Genomic DNA, 23,766 nt, shown 5'->3' on the forward strand with positions numbered 1-23,766 from the left:
CCCAGCAACAGGACAAGAGGCAATGGGCAGAAACTGAACCACAGGAAGTTCCATCTGAACCTGAGAAAAAACTTGTTCACTGTGAGGGTGACAGAGCATTGGAACAGGTTGCCCAGAGAGGCTGTGGAGTCTCCTTCCCTGGAGATGTTCAAAACCCGTCTGGATGTGATCCTGGGCAATATGCTCTAGGTGACCCTGCTTGAGCAGGGAGGTTGGACTAGATGATCTCCAGAGGTCCCTTCCAACCTAAACGATTCTGTGATTCTGTGAATGATGGAAATTTTTTGTCACTGGACCTTCTATGAACATTACAAAAAATGAGAGGAGAGGTGAAATTTTTTTAAGGCTACAAAAAACTTGTGGTCAAAGTTCTCTACTCTGAACTCAGCTGTACTTACACGTTATGTTTTCAGATTAAGAAAACCTATCCAAGCTAATCTAATATTATGTTAGGAGGCAATGAGATACTGTCGTATTCAACTGCAGCAGAGAAACAGTGCAGGTCTGAGACATCATAAGCTACTTTCACCCTATACAGCAAATTCATTTAGGAAAAAGCTGATAGACTTTTGATGCGGATCTGAAGGAACAATTTCTTGCTTAGGGTGAATTTTTTTTTCCTCTTGTTTTCTTCTTTATTTAAACCTGACTTCTCATGGAAACTCATGCAGTCAAGTTACATATCTGTTTGATCCTACTGGTCAATCTCAACCACATTTGATGGGGTTATTTGGTTCCTACAAGCCTTATGAAAATAGGTACCTAGATAGCATAGGGAGACCCAATGTCTCCTCTAGAAGACGACTGCAGTTACAAACTCAACCCTTGTTAGACAGCAAACAGTTCAATGCAAGGGACAAATCTGTAGGAGAAATGGCATGCTTTGTTCTGCTTGTAAAAGTAGATATTTCTGTGTTTCCTTAGACACCAAAAAAGTTGTGCTTTTTCCATGTCACTTAGTTCTCTTAGATTAATTACCAAGTCATTCCTGGCCAGGTTTATCGAGCATTATTAAGTGTTTTGCCTCTCCTCATTTTCTCTTTAGGTTATGGCCTTGTCTCTGTGCTGGGCTGCAGTGTGTATCTGTTCTACGTATTTCACTATAATTTGACAGAATTTCTGTTTGACATCTGTTTTAGCTCATTGTTGTCAAAATATCAGCTGTCAGGGTGTTTTGTCAAAAGTGGTCCCATTGACCAACATCTATTTATCTCATCCAATCTTGTAAGACGTTACTAAAGATGCAATTTTTTCAGAAATAAGCATCTTTTAAAAGAAGAAGTTAAAAAAGAAGAAAGAAAATAAGGTACTTCAGCCACTAGGACTGAAGATATTAGCTTGACTATAGTACGAAGAGATTTGTACTCTCTGTAGAGGTATGACCTTGGCTATGGCAATTCCACAACAAACACATACAGGTCTACAGGAGAACCTGGTATGACAATGAATATGGTTGGAATAGACCTGTAGTTCAGAAAGAGGAAGAAAGCTAATTCCATGTCAATCACAAACCTGTAGATGCTTGGAAAAATTCTTGACCATATTTGAGAAGTCAAAGATAGGGGCAAATTGACTGATAACACGAAATACCATGAAATTAGGAGAGGCTTCTATTCCGTACACGTAGAACGAGTGTTCATTGTATGCAGAGCTTGCAATAACAGTGGACCTTTTCACACAACTGTTTCGTGATGAAATCAAGAGGGAGCTCCTGCCTGCTTTGCAGCTGAGGAAGAGCAGGGCCTTGGCATAGTCTCCCATCTACACTGGTTGAAGTTATGAGAGTGCATTGCAAGCATGTCTTCAGATGTAATGCTAAAAAGGACATTATTCAGCCGGCTGCATAAGGCCATTCTGCCCTGCCTGCTTCTATGCCTTTGTAAGGGGCAGAAATGCTTTATTTTGAGATAAGAGCTTTTTTGTATTAGTCATTGCTAAAAAATGAAAAAGCATCAAGCCTGCATCCTCACTGTGGATTTTTTGATTCCTTACACAGCTCTCTGCGAAGATGGTTTCCAAATAACATTTTTACAGTGGTAGCAGGAGCAGCCCTAGCCCTTTTCGGTCTGCATGACTTCAGCTGGCTTGCATGTGCAGCCTGTTTTCCATAGCAGTGGCAAACTTGGCTGTGAAAGCAGCCAGTGCCTCCAGAGCTGTAAAGGCAACGTTGAGAAGAATGGTGTTTGCAAGGCAGCATTTTTATACCAATGCATTTATTACAGACATACTCCACACAAATAGCTGTTGCTATTTTAGCAGAATACCAGTAAACCATCACCCTCATATTAGGAGGGTTTTGTTTCTGTGCCCAAGACTTTAAAGCTTTCATTCAGAAAACAGGCAATTTTTGACATTTTTTTTCTTGAAGCAGCAGTTAGCTACTTCAAATGGAAAAACGATGTCATGATGTAACTGGAAATAGGGACTGATGTTGTTATTTAACTGTATGAGCCCTGCAGAAGCTGTGAGCGCAGCAAGGGTGTAAGGGATTTTTTCAGTGCTTGCTGTGCCCTAAGCCATGTGTGTTGGTGGGTCCCTGGTGACAGTCACTGCAGCGCAGCAGCCAGCAGCTCCTGCATCCTCCCAGGAGGCCGGTGTCTCCCCCAGTCATACCCTTCTGGCCCCGTCACCGTACTGGCAGAAAGTCAATAGACTTTAATGCATTTATTCTCCATGGGAAGTGCTGTTGTCCCTTGCTGAAGCGCAGGTTAAAAGACTTTCTGGGTCACATATGAAGTCCGGGACTCAGCAGGGAACGTAACTGAGAGCGCCTAGCTCTCCAGCAAGTCATATACCCCCCAAAAAGTCTGCAGCTCAGCTATCCCCTCCCCTCTGCACTAATAACGTGGAAAATTATCCTCGGTCTCTCTGGAATAATTGCTCAGCTGACTTGCTTGAACAAAAACCAGTTGGACTAAAAACCTCGCAATCTCCTCCTTCCCAAAAACCGCAGCCAGAGGCAAACAAAAACAAGGGGGAAAGGGAAGATGGGAGCAGAGTCTCTTGCTCTGTCCCTCTGTGTCGTGTTTTCCTGGGTGCCTTCACCGGTCATGCAGCACAGAAATGGTCCCTGCACCACAGAAACCTGCCAAAAGCTGAGCGACACTTACAGCTTCTTTGCCTTAAGTTTTCATACTTTATAGCCCTTTATTTCCTATAGGGGAAAACTTAATGGAACAGAAGTATTACATTATTTTCCAGGCAAGCATTGTTTTTACTTCTGTAAAGTATAAAAAATACCTGAATAAGGTAAGTTAGGGTTTGACTCCTTTCCTGCAGGCCATTTCATGACCCTGTTTATGAGTAAGGCACACATATGTAAGAAAAGCCCTTCAAGGTCAGACCTGGAGCCATTTATCTTAGATCGGCTGTGCCTCGAGAGGAGGAAGGACATTTTTCAGCGTAATTTTTTTTCAAGCTAGGTCAGACGATTGAAATGTTAAGCTGCTGGCTGCCATCTTGATGTCCAAGGCCTTTTGTTGCTAGGAAACTCAGTGTGTTTCTGTAATATTGTTCAATTACATGGTTAAATTACCCACTTGTATCAAGTTTCAAGCACCACTGAAACATGTCTAGTCATCATGTCTGCACATATGAGAATATTTTAGGAAAATTGAAAAAACATAGAGAAGTATGTACATATGCACTGATTTAAAATATCTCGCCAGGAAAATCCCATGGAGATTAAATGTTTTATTTCCAAGGTCAGAAAGAGGGAGCGAATGACAGCAGCTTATAGCCACATTATTATGGCAAATTAAGATGTAAAATATATGTTAAAACCATTACTCACTGAGTTAAGGTTTTGAGATTACAGTGCTTTAAATCTTGAAAAATATGTATAAGTTGTAGGAAATGGGCATGATGTCCACACGACTCAGATACTTTAGGGCTGACGCAAAGTCCATCAATGGCAGAAGGTAATAGCGGTTTTTTTTTAACAGACCTGTAATGTCACCGGGTGTATGTTTTCTTGCTCACTTTGCTTTTTTAATTGTTTTGTTGTCTTCAAGCAAGGCAATGAGCTTCTTCCTGATGGTGATTATGATTTAGGAGTCATCAGCCACTGTTTTGTTTAACTCACCTTCGTTCTTTCCTTTTGCTAGAATAGAGGATACCCTTGGGGTCCTGCAGTACTGTAGATCATGCTTTCGAACTTGTCATTTGCTTTAAAAAACTGGCTGGCATGACCTCCATATTTGCAATATTCTTTTGATATTTTGTTCTCAGTAAACAAGATTTTTTTAAAGGCTTTGGTTGGGCGTGTCCTAGCTCATGGTTTATTCATTCCTTATTCAGTCCAAAATCCCAAAGGAACAGTGGGAGTTAGTGTTCAAAGAATGACTAATGATAAAGTACAGATAGCTGAAAATGATAAGAAAATACTATTGTAGAGTTGAAATAAGCTGTGAAGTACTTGCTTATGATACTTCTGCCCCATTCAGCACTCATTCTTTGACTTTAGCATTTTGTTTTGTCTGAAGATTGCTCTTGCACTGTCATAACTTTTTTCTTTTTTTGCTTGTTTACTGATAGTGGCATGCCAGTGCAGTCCTTGCCATGGAAATGGTTAGCCATATAAAGACTCCTTAAACCAGTTATTTCCTTTTCTGTATCAAAATAACATATACTAGAAAACTGGATCCCTAGAAGTGTGCCCATGGACTAGCGTACTTAAGATGTTTCAATATTAACATGTAGACAAGGCTTATGCTTGAAAGTCCTTTGGGACACAGACACAGTTTGCTCTTGTAAAACCCCTTATATTGAAGAGTAATGCTTCTTTACACCTGCAGAGGTGCTGCCCTGTGGTTCTTTCTGTCTGACCTAAGTTGTTGTGAATTTACCTCTTTAGAGACTTGCTATAACCCTTTGTGCAAGTTTTTCAATTAACTTTATACAGTTCCCAGAGGCTGTATTACCTGCTCTTGACAGATGCCTTTAGCTGAATTTAGGCTGCAGCTATTCAGACCCACCTCAATCAACTTCTGCAGAACTTTCCTTCCTTAGGCTTAGTCTGGAATCCTTTTATTCTTTCTTCCCCTTACTTTTTGGTGCTTGATCTGTTTGCATCAAGCTACTTTTATTTCTAATAATTCATTTGAATGTCATATTTATTTTGTAACCACATGGGTGCTGGGAGTGTGACATTTCTGTGCTGAACTTGGGTGAGAGTTTTCTTGCTCACCAAACGGAGGCCCGGAGCACGTTATTTAAAGCAATGGTTTTCAATTTTTTATTTTGGTGTGCAGGTCCTTAAACATTTTCCAATGGAAGCGCAGACTTCTGCGTGACAGATTTCAGCCACCTGGCAATTGCTTTGCTTTCCTTAGTTACCTTCAGAATTAAAGTCTATGTCCTTTAGAATTAGACCATGGATCCACAGCGGTAAAAAGCTACCAGTTCACCTTTATTACGTGACAGTCACTCTTCAGCCTGCGTTCACCCAGGAGTGCTGTGACTGCAAACATTAGGCTGTTCTGGCAGCGGAGGCAGCACTGACTTTTTTATTGAGCAACACAGTAAATTATCTCAACTTATCTCATTTAATCCCCGACAGAAATCTTATTTCTAAACTATGGGGGGTAGGGGAGGAACCCTATGTAACATGAAAGTAGAACAGGTTCTGAAAAGATGACATTTTAAAGCTCTTTTGGGGCAAATAATATACAAAACGGTGTTCCATGTGTTTGAGCTGTGTGCTGTTTGGTGTGGCACCATAGGTGAACTGAGTCTGATAGCTGCCAGCTAATAAACTGAGATTTTTAACTTGAGCTGTTAAGGGTCGTCGCATGACCCTGATCGTGCACAACAGCACTGTGCTTCTAGGCACTGTGCAATTACTGGGATGTGAAAATGAAGTTAGGGAGTGCACAGCAGTTTACCTGACTCCTAAAAAGTCAGACTTTCAGCTGACTTTTTTGAAGCAGTAGAAACTGTTTTCAGGACATTTACAATCAGAACATGAAGTTTAATGAGAATTAACCCATTCAGCAAGAATTCATCCGTTTCAGCAAAACTCCATTCTGCAGGAGTTAAACAGTAGATGGGGTTTAGTTTCCTAAACTAGAGGCACGCAAGTTTTGTTTTTTCTTTTCTTTTTAGTTAGTTGCTTTGTGAAGCCAGTAGTGTGCCAATGGCAATCAGAGTGTTGATACTTGCCTTAATTCTAAGTAGTCCTCTTAACAGCAATAGGTATTTTAGAGTATAACGACAATCTAGTTAGTTACCATTTTAACGACTGTGGGACAGGGAGGTTGTTGAAAAGCTTTCACTGGTGATTTTGGGGTGACTTTCTAGTCTGGCAAGGGTTAATACTCATTGATGCCACACTTCAGAGTTTGAGTTCCCTGAGCAAAGTTTTAGTGCAAACACAAATGAGATTCAACCAGATTAGCACAGGTTGCCTTTCTCCCATTTTAAAGGAAGATAGGTCATGGAGAAGCCGAATTTGTTGATTCTCAACGGGTAAATATTTGTAGTGTATTTTGTCATGAGGATGGCTTATTAGGGAAACAAAATAGGACAAACGAAAGTTTTCCCTCGTAGAGATGAAAACCAGTCTATCTGGGAACCTTCCCAGTCGATTCAAATTATTGCCTTTGGGACATCAGCTTTTTAATAGCCTGGAGATGGGAGCTAGCCAGCCCGGTCAGCAGCATGTAGGCTCATGCCCTAGTAAAGGGAAATTACTTCCTGCTATGACTTTCTTTCATCTGCATATTTCCCATTCTGCTACAGCAATCTCGTTAAGCCCAAAGCCTGGCTACATGTCCCATTTTATCCTGCCAAATTTATCTAGAGGAGGAGGGGTGAGAGGCAGACAGAAGAAAGCATAAAAGAATTCCGAGGTTTTCTGGCTGGCATTCAGAGCAACAGGCAAAAAAGAGAAAGCCACTGCTTGGGGGACTCGGGAGTCCTACCGTTACCAGGGGTTTGAAGTCAAAGCTGACCTCAGCAATGCATAGGTAAAGCTCCTAATCCAGCAAAGTCTGTGAAAGAGGAAAACCCAGCAGTTCTTCTCTACAGCACAAATGTCACGTCCCCATCCAAGAGCGCTGTCTGCTTTCCTTTGCCTCAACCAGCTCATTTCCTGGCCCTGTGAGTTAGAAGGCAGATTACTGTTTAAGTCTCTGCTTTTTATTCCAGATTAGGGAAGGGGGTCAGCATCTGAACAACAGCTTCCAGGGAGGTATGTTGTACCATACACTAAAATGCACTTCTCAGATTTCAAAACAGCAACAATATTCTTTGTTGGAATTTTGATTTTAACCCACTCTGTTAAAAATGCCCGTAATTCTACACCCCTTCTCACTTCAGAAGCCTTAATTATTATATACATGTCAGTTAAAGTTTAGAAAAATTTGAGTTAAGGACTGTTGTGATCATTATGGAGGAAGGAACTAATGAGAAACTGAGGAAATTTATTGCTAAGCATTTGACTGGAATAGGTGGGCTTGTGAATGTACGCTGGGGCTGGGAGTGTTAGGGCAAAGCACCCTTCCACAGCCCTGTTATGCACACGTAAGACTATGCAAGAGCCGACTCAGTCCCCTGGCCATATTCCAACAAATTGGATGTGTGGATGCTCCCTCTGCCTCTTACGTTAGCTGTGCTATAAGTAGGGCTGTGCAGATCTCTTTAATGTAGTGCATAAAAATCGTTTAGTTAGTCTAATGTTCCCAGAGTTGCTGAGTTTGACTTCTGTAGGAGCTGCAGATGACCACTGCCTCTGAGAATAGAAAATCAAAACTATATGTAATTGTGAAAGCAAAGCTTTCCGCCCCGGTCAGTTCGGTAGGACTGAGAACTGTGTGTTGATGCAGGGCCAGGCTCTCAGCTGGTATAAATGAGGACGGCTCTGCTCCAAGCCAGTGGGATTGCGCTAGTTTTCACCAGCAATAGGTCTGGCCAGACAACTACCCCCACCCCTCTCTCTACATGTATGTGTCTGGCACAAGGCAGCTTTATTTTCGGTAAATCCCTGATCTAAATGAATTCTCTTTATGTGAAGATTGTTAACTCAGATGAAAGACAAACGCTGGTCAAATTTTTGCTTTCCAATTCATTGATTTACCTTGCTGTCCACAGAAGGGCATTTGCTGACAGTTCTTCTGGCTTCCCTTGTTAGCTGCTCATATCTTTTAATTTTCTGGCAGGCTATTTATGAAATGTTCCATTTGTTGCTAGTTTTATATATATGCACCTATATATTATATATATAGCGTGCATTTGTATTTATTTTCTCAATTGCCAAAAATCAGTCCACAGAACAAACCCTTAGCCTCCTACAAAACTTTCTGATCTTTTCATTTACTATTTTCAATATAGGCTGCAGAGGTTTGGATTGTGAATTTCGTATGGGATGAATAATTCTCAGACTTTCAGAGGGATTCTCAGTAGTGCAGTCTGTTGAATCAAGATTTTTTGAAAAGGAAGAGATATGTCTGCATTAACATTAGTTAAATGTAGATTCATTTCAATTGAAAAAGGAAATGGTTCTATCTTGTATTTAAAGAAAACGTGTTTCCCTGGGTAGACCTGGGAGTGCTCCCGTAATCCCTGTTACATGAGAATGAGGCAGGAAATCCGTACAGAGGCAGCCTCTACTCTGAAACACAGTTCTAAAAACCTTTGACGAGGCACAACACACTACAAAATTCACATCATCAAAAAAAAAAACCAAACCAAACCAAACCAATTAAACAAAAAAGCCAATATCTTTTGACCATCCGCTATCTATTCATACATAATTTTGATGTTTTGCCAGGATTTATCACTGACAAAGGATTATAGTAAGAGAGTTAAGTAGCCTCTAGCCTTTGAAGAAGTCACTTGGGACAAGAAGAATTAAATTTAATGACCATGAATTAAATTTAATGACCATGAGCATAACATATAGGGAATGACAAAACATACCTGTTTTAATTCTGGAGCTGATTGTATTTGCTTTAGGCAGCGATGCAGTGATTGATAGGCAGCACATGGCAGGGAGATTTGTCTCACCTCTCTTTAGCCAGCTAAAAGTTGTGTCTAGCCCAAGATAAAGGGTCCCTCTGCAGGCAGCGGAAGAAGAGAGGCTGGAATTTCTTTAGCAAGTAATTTGCTGTGTCCAACGTTGCCATCTCACCAGTGGTGGGACAGGTCACCCTCTGGAGACGCTTGTTTTCTTTTTCTGTTGGTTACAGAGAGGTCCTATGCGACCATTGAATAGATACTGAACTTGTGGAAAGCTGAACTTAGCTAAAATAAGCCTCCTGCTAAATGACTTAAACATTCGAGTCTCAGGGACTTCTAATGCTATTTAATAAACTTTGCTTACTAGCTACTTCTTGAAGTACTCCAAATCCAGCCTAGACATTGGGGGGTTAGAAATGCTGCACTGAAATAATTTTAGGTCTTGTGTATACTGATGTGAATGTGAAATGAAAAGACATTAGTTGTTAGATATTTGACTTGAAGATTAGATTGATATTTTGTTGTATGGGGGTACAACTTTAGATACATCATGCAAGGAATGGAATGCCTCCTAAAAATGAAAGCAGAGGAATGAGTGCCTTAAAGAGACCCAATATATAGGGGAGAAGTGCCTCTTTTCTGTAGCTTTATACTTGTAGTTTCAGGCTAGATTCATAGTGCTGTAAGGCTTCATGAGCATATTCTTTAGCAGCTATGGTGTTAGCTGAAGTGCAGTATCATACCTTGCTAAGTAAGAAAAGTATGAGTGCCTGATCATTTGTTTTGTAGCCAAAAAAGCATTTATAGTGACTAAAATTGCATGTTCTGATAAAGGTTCATAACACTGAACTCCTTGGCTTACTGCAAGTTTTGTCCTAGGGTAAAAAAAAGTTCACTATACAGAACAGCATCAAATGCTTATTATACTGTTCTTTGTTTCTTTGCCAGCTGTGGATTTAAAACTGGAATAATTCAAAAAGCAGTGGGACATTATGACTCACTCAGTACCTCCTGGGCTTTTGACATTATCGTAAAGCCTCATACACATGAGTGCAAGGTTTAGTTAGTGGATTTCAATAACATAGCTAGCAGACTTTATTGAAACCACAGAGTACCTGATTAACTGTAAACAATGATTTATTTCTTCTGAACAGTCAAGGTATTATAGCTCCAGTTACAGATGTGTTATGCTGAGTGATAATACAAGTGATATTTTCTGAGGTTAAATTTATTCCTTCAGTTGAAATCAGGGACGCATTCTAACAGTGACATCTAGTTTTATGAGGTTATTCTTTCCAATATTTGTGGAATTAGTGTGACTTTTCTTTTGTCCTTTGCACATCTTCTTTGAGTGCCCTCGGAAAATTCCCAATGGGAAACTTGGGGAATGGATATTCCATAGAAGGGAGAGAGTCAATAAAAGGAGCTTTGGCCACAAGATGTCCAGTATAATTGGACATCTTCATTTAAAAACTGTAGAAAGCAAAGTATGACAGCACATCTTCCACTGAACATTGACAATATTTATGTTGATTAGTGTGTATAAGCTAGAAAGGGAAATATATTTTCTGATTCTAGGCTGGAAATTTAGAACAGTTTGCTTGAATTCAAACGTATATTGCTTGGTCTCCACAGGAAAGTAAAGACATACTAAATCATATGTCGGCTGAGTTGAATTATTTATGTTGAACGAAACATGTTGAACTCAGAGATTCATCAACTTTATAGTACTGTTTGTTAGAAAAGTACCCCCTTCTGTCTATTTGGACTCACTTTTTATTATCTCTCTTGTTTATTATCTCTTTTATTTGAGTCAATGGTTGCTGACCTAGCTAATAGCTTTCATCTTTGTCCTGCAAGCTGTTTCCATATGTGCAGGTGCTGTGGAATTTATTGATTTTACATTGGAAAATCAAGATCTAGTCAATAAGTGTGTAGATATTTAAATGAAAATATTCTCAAAGTAGAATTAAGGTTCAAAATATAGGACATTCGGATTTTAATGAAAGATACATTTAAGAGTCAGTTAATTCCAATTTAAGGATAAAAGTAAATACTTGAAAATCTAAAAATCTAAATTTCACTAAATCAGAAAAGACGTAATTAAAATTCCAGATTTAGCTGTGAATTGTCCTTATGTATGTGTACCTGGCAGAAAGAATCCCGTTAATTGTGTGTTACCGTAAAAGGCCCAAGCATAGGTCCTTAAGCCCTAGTATCTTCATGAGAGCACCCTGGTTTTTCCCCATGTCTGTGAGGCGCAAGAGGCTACTTGTGAGTTCAGTGATCATGCACAACCACACAGCTGTAATCCATACATGGAACAAAAATGAAAGAAGTACATCTTCTGCGGCACGTGTGAGGTACAGCAGTGTGTTCCTGTGTAAGCGTGTGACCCAGCTTATCTCAGCTGCAGGGTTGTTTTCGGGGTTAGCTTATGATGAGCTGGCTGATGTCATGTTTCGCAACATGAGGTCTCTGTTATCTGGGCAGTGAACGGGCTAAGCTGTGATGCACCGAGTCAGCTGTGATTATGCAGGGAGAGTTAAAATGCAGTACACCCAAACGGATATGGTTACAGCAGCATGAGTGTGATTAGGGTGATGTAGCCAACAGCTCCAATGGAGAGTGTAACTCTCTCTAAATACTGTAGTAGCCTGTGTGATTATGTGGATTCTGAGTGCTACTATCAGGGCAGAAGCTGTTACTGGTGTTGCGATTTGTTTATGCACCAGAACTGTGGCATTTTCTCTGGAAAAGTTAAAAGTGCTGGAACTTGCAGATAATGTTTAAATAAGGGCCAGAATCAAGACTTACTGAAATGTGTTCAGACTTCCTGGCATTTAAAGTCTGGGATTCAAGTTTTCTGACTGCACTTTAAAACTAATATTATTATTTTTTTAAATATGTAGTTCATAGAACTAAGAAATATCACTTCCAGTAGTGTAACTGCCCTCTGACAGGGACCTTTTTAGGTATTAGCGGGAGTCAGAATCTTTTTAGAGTGAATACGTGCCTGTAGCTTAGCCTTGGGTTTTATACCATAGGCAGGACATCAGGTACTTGGTAGGGTTCCTTCATAACAATTTCTGTATAATGAAGCAAATGATCTGGTAAAGGCTTGAGATTTAGCTGCTATTTGTCATTTCTTTATAGGTCTATTTTAATTAACCTTTCTGTTCAGATACACAAATCTCAATTTTGAAGTTTTTTGAAGTAGAATTTTGAAGTTTTACTCTGTGCTGATTTTCTTCTGGTGGCAGATCTTATTTCTTTGAGAATGATGTCGTTTGGAGAGAGTTTGTCAACAGCTGCTTCATGAAACAAATGTTAGAGTAACTGAACTTTACTTCAGAAATCTCTCTTCTCCTTGCATCTGAGTTTGCCTTGAAAGGGTGTGAGGTTCGGTTGGATTCTTTTTCTTTCTCTGAGCTGCCTCAGTGGCTATCTCTGTTTCGGAGGTCCTTTATAGAAACACCTTACGTTTTAGGACCTTAACCTGACAATATGCAGCATGCCACGTTGAGCTGCCATTGTGCTTGCTAGCAAGTGCCCTTCTTCTGAGAACGTGGAAGACATGTTGCTAAGGCTTTGTCACTGTTTATAACATCAATCAGTGTTGCTACCATGTATTTTTGCCCCTTTTTTAAAAATACTGTTTGGCACTGTCTGCTCTTACGCTTTCCACTTTAACTGCCAAGCAGCAGATACGAAGCCACGGCTGCACCTCTGCCTTGGCACACACGTGGGCAAAGATGTCATTTGCCTGAGATGAGGGGAGCAGGGGGTTATCTGCTGCCTGCTGGCCTCAGCTGGCTCAGTGGCACTAGGATTTGGGAGTACCCCAACGCTGCCTCTAGCCTTCCCGGTCCCACCTCTTCAGCACTGTGCTTCAGCCCAAACAGCGTCACAAGTGTTTAGGAACTGGAGACGCGTCCAGCGGCCTCCCACACAGCCTTTCTCCCGACACCCTCATCAGCCATAGTGGGAAGACTGCAGAGCCAAGAGCTGGTCAAGACAGAAGTGATTTCTGAATGCTTTATTGAGACACATTCTTGCATAGTTAGGAGAAAATTATCTGTTAATTTAAATGGGGATTTGACCCATGTTCTTCTGTTTACAAGAGTCTGGTAAGTGGCCTGTGACGTTTAGCCTGAAATGAAGAGACGAGCAAACCTTGTCTTGGTGAAGTCTGTTGGGAGTATTGCACTGGTTTCATTTGATTTAGTTACTGACAACGTACAATCTTTGATAGTTTATAATTCATGTTTTTTTAGCCTTGCAAATGCCAAAGTGAGCACAGAAGTCACTTCCACTGTGCTGAAATAACAGCTTCCATTATAACCATGTCTAGAATACTCAGTGAGCAAAAACATGAATCCTGATTATTGGATTGAAATGAATGCAACCAAAGTTACATCGAAGTAAAACTGCGGTCAATGTCTGGCATATACGCTGCTGTCCTTCCTAGCTACTCTGGACATAGCATAGTTATGGCTGCCATTGATCCAGAGAATCTACAAAATAGAGAAAAGACAGCATGAGAAGAGCTTTTTAATTTACAGGAAACCATGACAACAGTCAAAGGCAAGATTTTAAATCCTATCAATCCAGACTAGTTGTTGTGTTTGGCTGAAGCAAACTTTTAAGGAAGATAGTGGATTTCCCCTCTCTTGTTGTCCTCATACATGACATGGGTGCCTTCCTGTGTAAGGCATGTAGGTCAGCCCAATACCTTGGATCAGTACAGGCACAACTGGGTCACATTTTGTTATGCGAGAGGTCAAGCTGGATGACTGACATACCTTAGCCTGCAAATAATTTACTTAATCTCTCTTGTTCTTGTTTTCCTTTCTTTTTTCTTTCCTTTAATGAGAATTTGATGAGAAAGGAGGTCCTTCTTTCCCTTAGATGAACAGATCAGACTTAGTTCTCATGTTGGCAAAAATAGGGAACAGATTCAACTGAAGCCAATGTTATTAAGGTATTGCACATAGGATTTAATCAGGCCCTTCCTCCCTGTTGAAGCACCTTTACCAGTCATGTAATAAGATGTGGTGCTAATGGCTTGCATGATACTAATTCTAACAGCAGTGAAATACAAGAAGCCAAAACTGCCTTAACAAATACAGTTCATTTAAGTAAAAGAGGCAGGCTGAGCAGCAGGTGGAAGGGTTAAACAAAAGGAAAAAAGATTATAAAAGTTTGCGGCTTTGGCCTCACTACAAATGGCTCTCTTGCAGACTTTTATAGCATTAGTGTTGCTTCTCATAAACGCTGAAACCATTCATCCACTTAGAAAGATTAAATTGGTTAGTCATCCAGAACATAAAATATAGACATCCATTTTGTCTGTTACCCCAAACCTTCTGAACTATAATAAATGCAGTTGATACCATTAAACCAAAGGATTGAGAATTAATGATGGCCTCAGTTGTTGTATTTACAGTTTTCCAGCTCTCTGTGGTTTTGATAGTATAATCATCTGTCATTGCTCAGGGACAGTAAGAGCAGAGTCTTTGGGTTGGAAAACAGAACTATAATATATGGTGTGCAGGGGTCAGAGAAAACATCTTGGCATTAAAGTAGGGAGAACCCTAGGAGTGTCATATTATTTTCCATTCTTAGAAGGTCAAAGTTAACAGAGGCACAAACTTATGATATCTTAATATATTTATAATAGTCTATTGTAAACAGTTTGCAAGGACAGATTTGTTCTGTTTTCTAGTTACAGATGAAGCTACTGCTGTTTAAGGTCTGTTCTGTCTTCACTTCTGTTGCATTCCAGTCACTTAAACAAGTTGGATAAAAATGGCCAGACTCTTCTAAAGCAAGGATTTCTCAAGGCACTTGGTCACAAAGCAGGTTCATGATTAGAAAGATAACAAAAATTTATATTTGATTCAGCAGCATTTCTGTATCAGTATCAGAATTTCAGAAGTAGTGCTCTTTCCCAGAATTAAGCAAATTTGCTCTGTAATGGTTGCTTCAGATTACAAAGAAATTTAACCCCTGCTGCCTTGAAATATATAAGACGCTATCTCAAATACAGGGATTTGTAGTGTCCTGGAAGGTAATATTCACATGTTTTAGAATTGCTAGAGGTAGTGCCTTTTATCAGAGCATGTAGCTTGACAACATGAAAACTGGGCAACAAATGATATCCGAGCTTCCAGTTCTATGCTGCAATCGCCAGCCCATTCTTATAGGAAACAGGAACTAATTCCACATATCAGTTGTCGCTCAAAGCAGAGCAGATCACCAGCTATTCTTCAGCACATGCTTGAGCACCAGCAACCTCTGTGGGGCGTAATGAGATGCTCAGAATGAAATACGCACTCAGGAACTTCGCTGTCTCCAGGCCTCTTCAGGCTGGGAACAAAAGCACTCCTGCCTGCATCTCTCCCCTCATTTTCAGCCTCATCCAGAGACTGCTCAAGAAGATGAGAGTATTTCCCATGAGTCCAGCAGACTCTGCATCAGACCCTGTACTCAGGTTTTATTTGCATTTGTTTCTGAAATATGTCCGGTGGCAAAAAAGTAACCTCCCACAACATTTGCCTTTAACTGTAAATGCAAATCACAAAACTAACAGGAGCGAGAGAGGTGATCTGAAAGAGGCAGAACATCATAAATTGTTTGTGTGGGAAAGGCTGTCCTTCCTTTTCTTTAACTGATGGTATGCCAAGTTTATTTTACAGTATTTACAGTACGATTTGTTTGTTTTGATACTCTTATATGTTGTTAGGGAAAAGGCAAAAGAAAAGCTCCAGGAAGTTTATAGTTTCTGAGGAGACAGAATTTAGGCTTTAATTTTCTTTCTAGCCCTATACATCTTGCTAGAAATGTAATAGGTAACGGGGATATGAGACTGCAATTGGATGAGTTATTACTGAGCTGTCATTTATTTTCTCTGTATAAATTTGGTGCTGAAGAAAGACCCCAGATGAGCAGGCTGCGAGCGCAATTGTGAGTGCACTTAGAGAGCAGATACAGGGCGGACAGGGACAACGCTGGTTTCTCCTCTTTGCATCTCATCACTAACCTTGGAGCAGGAAGGGTGTGCAGGTTGTACCTGCTTAGTTGAAGTCCAGATAGGTGACAAGGAAAACAGATTTATGAGCAAAGGAGTGGTCCCCAGCATGGCTGTAGAGGCATAGCTCTGGAGGAGACATGTTCTGTTAAGAAAAAAAGCCTAAAGTCACCCTTAGCTGATGGTAGAAACACCATCCTGGAGTCCAAACACCCTTGCGTTATGAAAAGTCACCACAAGACCTGCAGTCCTCAGTATGTGAACACTAACACCTCCCAATGTCTGCCTATTTAACTTTGGAAGTTGCCGTTAACAAACTAGATACCCATGTGCTAGTGGGTAAATTGTCAGCCTCAGAGTAGGAGGACCCTGGTTTTGAGTCCCAGCCTAAGGGGAAGGGGGCTGTCTATAAAAAAAAAAAAAAATGAGATGGTGGAAAGGGAATGACTGTTGCTCATCTCTTCTAGCACAAGAACTAGTGGTTATCATGCGAGTCTATCTGGTGCTAAGCTCAAAACAAACAACAGGACGGTGCTACAACAGGACAGGTAGTTAGCGTGCAGCTTTTCTGCCCTGGAGTGTTGTGCGTACTAAAACTCTACATAGGACCGAGGGGAGACTGGACAAGTGCCTAGAAGAGAAAGCCAGTGGGGGCTGCTAAACGCATAGAAAGTGATTCTGGCTCAGGAAACAGCTGGAGGTGGGGAAAGCGTCCTTTGTGCCTCCTTTGATCTCCCTTCCATTGTCAGTCATCCACCTAGGCAGAAGGAAGTGTTTATTCTGTTTGTGGTCTCTTTCTGGAGCCTGAGTCTGTGGAGAAGACCATCAGCTGGTATGGAAAGTCATTATGAGAGGCAGGTACTGCTCTTCTAAGCTTTTGCACTGAAAGGGAAATAGAGATTTTTTAGTTTTAACACCAAAGCCTTCATTGTTTGAACTAAGCTCCTGAACACGCTGTAAAAACCGGATTATGGTAGGACTTGAGAAATAAAAGATAGAAGTGTTAGATCTTATTCACTGTCCTGCACAGCACAGAATTTTTTTACCTCCCCCTAACTTTATTGTGAAATATCTGTGTGGACATAATATTGTCTCTGTATGGTAGAAACATTCATTAGCAACTGCCGTATTTGACTGTTTGGGTATGAAGAATGACTGCCAAATATTAGAAGCTGTTCCTATATAGCTGGGAAGGGATTTTCTCGAGGGCAGGCTGTCCCTCTGATCCCCTTTCATTCCTGCTAATGAAGCAACCATTGTCTTCTCCCTGGCAATTTCCTTAGCAGTCATTCTGACTGGGTGATGTATCCAAAGCCACAGCTGGATGGGAACATGACCTTCCCTTTGCAAATGTATACACCACCAGGCAGGGAAGAATATTTTAGGGTCACCAAGTCTCTCTGAGCGAAGGTAATGCCAGGAGTTGCTGGCACAACCAGTCGCTGTTTCGCTTACACCTGTTAGAAGCAGGCAACCTCTCAAATCCTATGTTTTAGCTAGAGTATTCATCATATTTAGCATTTATGCAATGTTCTTTTCATCTTCCATGCACTTCACAATTTTTAATCCCACAGCACCCAGGGATTACTTGCAACACTTTACAAGGGAAAGTGGAAACAAGGAAGAAGAGGTCAAGTGTCTGGGCCAAGGTCATGGAGAAAATTTTGTCTAAAGAACGTTGGGCTCTATGAGATTAAAGGGATGATAGCTGGCTTCTTCTTGGATGTCAGCCTCTGTCTTCTTGGGAGGTGGTTTTGGGTAGCAGTTCTAATACTGTCTGGTGTTTTTACAGCTCCCCTTTGATTTGTTCCCTTTTGCCAATTTTTCACTGAGGCAAATGGAGGAGAGAGGAGTTTTATGTCTTCAGAGGACAATGAAGAATTTCCAAGAAGGGGGAGCGTCTTATTTTCTGGAACTTTTATGCACCGTCTTTTCATCTTGCAATAGCAATGGGGCACTTCACTAATAAAATTAATTAGTTGTTTTTTAAAAGCCTCTGTAAAGATCCAGATACCCAGTTCACATTGATATGGATGACCATTTCTTGTCAGGCATCCATAAGCCTTTTTGAAAGGTTTGCACTGCACTGGTGATGGCAATCATGTAATTTATCTGACAGCAAACACAATGTGGAGTATGCTCATAGTGCTTTCTTCTCCCTAGGACTTGAAAGATGTCCGGAGTGATGAAGAGGAGGAAGACTCAGTTACAGATAATGAAGAGGAATCCGCAAAGAATGGCAACAAGAATGGCTGTTCGACAAGCAAACATCCCCTCCTAAACAGCAGTCACCACTAGCCTCCTCCTGCCTCACTTCCTGCAGGGATTTCTGGTCTGCTTTCAACCCAACCTGCAGGATAGAACTTAAGTCAAAAGGCTTATGAGAGACTGTGATTGATTCATTGTTGGCTACTGGACCTGGGAAAAAAGCCCACTTTAGAGGGGAGGGAAAAATCGCGTAACATGACAAAATGTGTTAATGACCCATTTTCTGAACGATTTCTCAGTGTTTGGAAGACCTACCAGGAACATGCTGATCGTTCCACTCTTACAGTGCTCAACAAGGTCAAAGCTCAAGAATGTCAGATCATTTTGTGTCCCATTGATTCTTAATGTAGTTTTTCAATCTAAGTTATATTTTACCGAGCAATTTCATTCACAATGTTTTGTGGTAAGCAGTGTGAGCTCCATTAAGAACCAAAATTACTCTATGTGGGAAAAATTTGACAGTGGTCAAAAACTAGCATTTTAGTCTTTACTTTTTAGCTTAAGTCCTCATCAAAAAGGCTGTTTTTGTGAGATAGTTCTCTTTTCTTGGAGGCCAGTGGAAGCTAACATGAAAGAAGTGAGGCTATTTGCCTATGAAGAGTTTGCTTCACTGTGTAAGTATAGAACCTTTCTTCAAAATATACTGTATAACATAGAATTCAAATATTGTGTTTTGAGATTTACCAGTCAAGAAAGTGACTTGTGAGATAGCAAAACTCAGCCCCAACTCTCCATTGAGCTCTAGGTTCCACAAATGTCTTTAACCTCCATCATTTTGGCTCTAGGCCTGGTGCTTGAGGGTGCAGTGGGGAGAGAAGGAGAACCTGGCCAAGGTGAATGAAAATCAAGTCTTCTCACAGGTTCTTTTGCACTTATTTGCCTTAAGCACTGCTGAGTGCCCCTCTGCTCTGGACACATCTACAGGCCAGAAGATTAAAAATTAAACTGGTCCTTTCCCTTTTTGTGAAGTGTCCCCACAAAGCGATGCTGGATGATTGTCTTCTCAGGAGCAAGTCCGCTAAATTCTGTGTTGTTGTTCCTGTATATTCACTGCATGTATATGGTTACTGGGAAGGAGGCTGGGGGGGGGGGTGGGGGTGGGGAGCAGGGGGGCAGCAGAGCTAGCCACATCATCAGTGCTGTCTATTCAGTCGAAACCTGGATCTGTATTTCCATCTCCACTCTTTAGTAATAGTGAATCACATCAGTTAGAGCCTAACTTGAATGTGAGTATGTAGCTGAAGCTCAAACCTAGTTTATGCTCTAAGAGGTGGAGGAACGGTGGATATCATGCCAGCTCCTCTTACCAAAAATACCTGTAGCACTAGTTAGCAGAGTTTGTACCTCTTTTTTCTTTATTGCATTGAAATCTATGAGAAGCTCTGTTGCCAAATCATCCAGGGTTTGATGCTTGCGCAGGGGCAGTAGCTTCTTCAGTCCCTGGGGCTTTCCGCAGAGACCCTGGTCCTTTTAAACAGGGTGGCTGCCGTCTCATTTCTGGATGCATTTAACTCACAAGGTCCTAAATGATTGGTGTCATAGGTTTCGAAGGTGAGAGGTTGTCCATGTAGTTCTGCAGTAGCTGAGATCTTCTGATGTGCCAAAACCAGGAGTTTGATAGATTGCACGGGGACCACTGCTAAAACCCTCGGTGTAGAGCTTTTGGTTGTGAAAGGCTCTTTTCCCCTTTAGGCTGCACAGGCAGGAACTTGATGACCTACAGGAAGCACTATGTGACTGACTTGTTTTCTCAAGATTTCCTTGGCAAAGGGAGATATAATTCAGTAACTGAAACATTTGAAAGAATGGGAAATGTTGGGGATCTCAGATATGAAGGAAAAATATGTTTTCTCTGTGGTTATAAGAAACTGTAGGAGTATTTTGCTACAGAGGACAGCAGTATTTTGCTACGGAGGACAGCAGTATGAAAATTTCTGCATGTGGTCTATGGCCTGTTGAAATAGGCTGCATTTAATTTTTTAATTAAATTAAATTTTAAGTAATTTTGGACCATTTAGTACCTCGAGTGTTTGTGCTTTACCGCAAAGAGGAGAATTACATGGAGAAAGGAGTGTGGCATAGTGCATTCTGACGAAAGAAGGGAAATCTCCAGCGGCGGACAGCATCCCTGTGTCAGGTCCTTGTAGTTAGGCAGCACTGCTTGGGCCAAGCGGGCAAAGTTCCCTCGGTAGGTGCTGCGTAGCACTGTTGCTTCCTTACACAGCTGTTGAGAATACCTTAAATACTGCAGTGTGGATTTATTGGAACTGTAAGCACTTATTACATCATTTAAAGCAACTGGTGACTTTGGCAGGGTCACAGTTGCTTATCAGGGCCTGTTTATTGCCTACATAAAAAGAACTGGCTTTTCCAAACAAAATGTGGACACCCAACATCTCATCTTGCAGGCTGTACGCTCCCTTTGAGAGCAGGGGAGACGATGAAGCTTTCTATAAGATGTAAAGTAATTTTGGGAGATGGCCAGGGTATTATCATTTGATTTTGATGCCAGAAAGCTTTTCTGCTCTGAGTAGGAAAGGAATGCAGGAAAGGAAACACGAAGGATGACGTTGTCACAGGAGTGAGCCTCTGAACAGCTATGGAGTTCTACACTGGAATTTATAGTCTCGTTGAGGCCAAATCTTGCCCTTCCTACTCAGACAAATCTCCCACTGAAACCAATTAACTCAATGGGAGTTTTGCCTGAGTAAGATTTTGAACTGCAGATATCCAAGATAATTAGAAGACCTCTTGTTTTATATAGATGTGAAAACTAAGATCTTAAAGGAAGAGTAAAAGACAGATAAATACCTTCACAAATATGACAGTAAGGCAAATTTGGGGTGAGTACAGAAGAAAATTTTCATCGTCTCCTGAAGCCGAGGATTAAGGTTTAGTGCATTAAGGCAACCAAATAAGTATATCACATTGCAATTAGGCGTACGGAAGGTAGGAATGTTATGGAAAGCCATTCTTGAGGGGTTTAATCTCATGGGCAGCCAAGCCATAAGGCCTAAAAATTCTGAACATAAGCCACCTGGAGGGGATAAATGCAGCATCATAGAAAGAGGTGGGAACAGATGGTCACAGTGGGAATGGACACACGTCCAGTGCTAACACTGAATTTGTCATTCCTGAAGTTACATTTATTTCATTTTTCCACTGTTTACTGATAGAAACACAGAAGCAAGAAGCTGAGGTTATGGGGAACAAAATCATGCTAAATAAATGAATGGCATTCAAATGGCAAAAAAACATGCTTCAAGTTTTTCTGTCTACTCAATGTCCTTAGTATCTTTTTTTTTTTTAATCTTATTGTGCGTTTTACTTGTGAGATTTGAAAGGGTAGGCAGAAGTCACAGTTTATCCAGTAATAATTTTGCATGGAAAAAGGTCTCAAAATGCAAGTGCATAACATTTATAAATATCATATCAGTACAGATAGTATCAGTGTAGATGGTAGACTGTAATGCATCATTTTGACCACTGTCACAAAATGGGTGCTGGTTTAACATTTCAACCCTGTGCATTTGATTTTGCTATGTCATTTTGACTATGCTACAATACTTATGACAGTAGACTGAAAATGAAATCCTGGTCCTGTTAGAATCAGTGGAAGCTGATCTGTTGCCTTTAATTCTTCTGAATTTTGTTCAGGTATTTCTGTCAGTGTGTACTATGCTGCCTCTGCCCCATTTTTTAGATTTACCAATCTACTTTGGACTAGATTTACCCATCTCCTTTGACTCCATGGAACTCATCAATTTGAATATTCAGCCTAATCACCTTTTTGTTCTTAGTACCACTGAATTTGGTCAGTTTTGCTACACTCTATAAATAAATATTTTTTAAAAAATAGCTATGTATACACCCATTCCCTTGGTTTCACTGCCTCTTACTGTCCTCAGCCCTGCTACAGAATCTTACTGATACCGTGCAGCATCTCAAAAGTGTGATGTGCCACTGAATGCAGAGCCCTGAGTGCTTTGGACTGTTATTTGTTGGCGAGGCTGCAGCGTTCCTGTCCAAGCATGTGTCTTTCTCTGTTTAGCATTACCCCTTGCACTCGGGTGCGCCTGTTCTTTCTGGGCTTTGATCCTGTGGTTTCTCTCTGGTCCGCTTTGTAGTGTTCCCCCCTCCTCCAAAATGTCCAGGCAAACAACATTCAGCGTTAACAGCTCTGCTTTCCATTCCCTCGCTGGCTTTACGGCGAGGGCCCGTTCAGGAACGAACTGCCGTCTCAGCTTCGTTTTTCCCCAGCGCAGGAAAGGCTTTCCAGCCACTTTTCAGGAAGAGTCTTCATCTTGTGCAGGTCTGGCTGACAACTAGGTGACCTACCCCCTTCTAAGAGGTAATGGTGATGGCTATAAATGAGCTTTCTGCCTTTGCAGGTCAGAGATTAGGAACATTATCACAGAATATATAGCAAACCAAACTTCACCACCACAGTGCAGACTGGACAAGTGTCTTAACTCTTAGAGTGCAGAAAGAGCCAATTGGCAAATAATGTTTTAATTACAGAAAAATTTGAGAAAAATCCCCGCTTTTTCTGGACAATTCATGAACGGAGAGGAATCAAAATGAATACGTTGTCTATCAATCACTTGTATTATTCAAGATTTATGCTTTGTCAAAAATATTCAGAAATGTTCCTACATACAATAGGAGCTACTCACTTAGCCAACATATCTTTATATTGCCATTAATTTGGTTTTTGTTGTGCATATTAGTACTGCTTATGAAGTTATCTGTATTAGAGAAATGTTTGAATAACGTGCAATTACAGAGAACCCCTCTGTTTTTTTTTTCTGAAGTGCTTCTGTTCATGCGTAGTCTGAGGTGTCACCACAAAGTTAGATTGCCCTGGGATTGCTACCTAAATGACTAGTCATCAGCACACTGCAGATATGGATCTTAAGCTGGCAAAAGCAGAAGAGGTCTATTGAAAACAAGAGCTACACTGATTTGTAACAGCCAAAAAGCTGTTCTGTATTTCTTATTTTCATTCTGTCTCCCCTGTCCAGAAGGTCACTGAGGTTCTGACTTTCTGTCTCTTCCCACGGGCTTCTCTTTGCAAACAAACATCAAGTAAGGTGTTGCAACCCAAATAATGAATTGTGGCAGAATACTTCAGTTTTATCACCTGATTTTTTTTTTTTTTTTTAACTTATGAGTAAGAATGGAATCAATAGAAAACAAATCAAACAGGGATCTGTGAGTTTTGGCTACAAGCAAGTTGCAAACTGTGAAGAATAAAAAAAAAACTTGCTGATTTAGAAAGAAAAACACCATCTCCACAGGCACTTCCCCCAGCTGTGGGTTCGAAGAACAACGGATAATCAGCCGACAGAAATGGAAGTCCATGCTGAGAAAAAGAACATAGCCTGGTTGTGAAAAAGCCAGAGAGAGTCTGATGGCTCTTAGCCACCCAAGAGTTGGGTAGCCTTTCTATATGGAAAAAGAAATGAGCCGAGAATTAATTACTCTGAGTTTATTTCATTGGTCAT

At 40.8% G+C, this 23,766-nt stretch overlaps 1 protein-coding gene across 3 annotated transcripts in view; it reads left to right on the forward strand.

Moving 5' to 3' along the window:
• Positions 1 to 23,031, forward strand: part of CERS3 (ceramide synthase 3) — a 53,933-nt gene extending 30,902 nt beyond the window's left edge. For 2 of the 3 annotated variants that reach the window (XM_068958162.1, XM_068958163.1), the window contains one exon: positions 18,155 to 23,030. In XM_068958162.1, coding sequence (XP_068814263.1) covers positions 18,155 to 18,289 — 135 coding nt within the window. In that variant the 3' untranslated portion in view covers positions 18,290 to 23,030. Of the gene's footprint in view, positions 1 to 18,154 lie in introns of all 3 variants that reach the window. The other variant, XM_009681203.2, reaches the window with a different exon arrangement.
• The last annotated feature ends 735 nt before the right edge of the window (positions 23,032 to 23,766 follow it).

Source organism: Struthio camelus, chromosome 12 (genome assembly GCF_040807025.1).
Source record: "Struthio camelus isolate bStrCam1 chromosome 12, bStrCam1.hap1, whole genome shotgun sequence".
Taxonomy (NCBI): domain Eukaryota; kingdom Metazoa; phylum Chordata; class Aves; order Struthioniformes; family Struthionidae; genus Struthio; species Struthio camelus.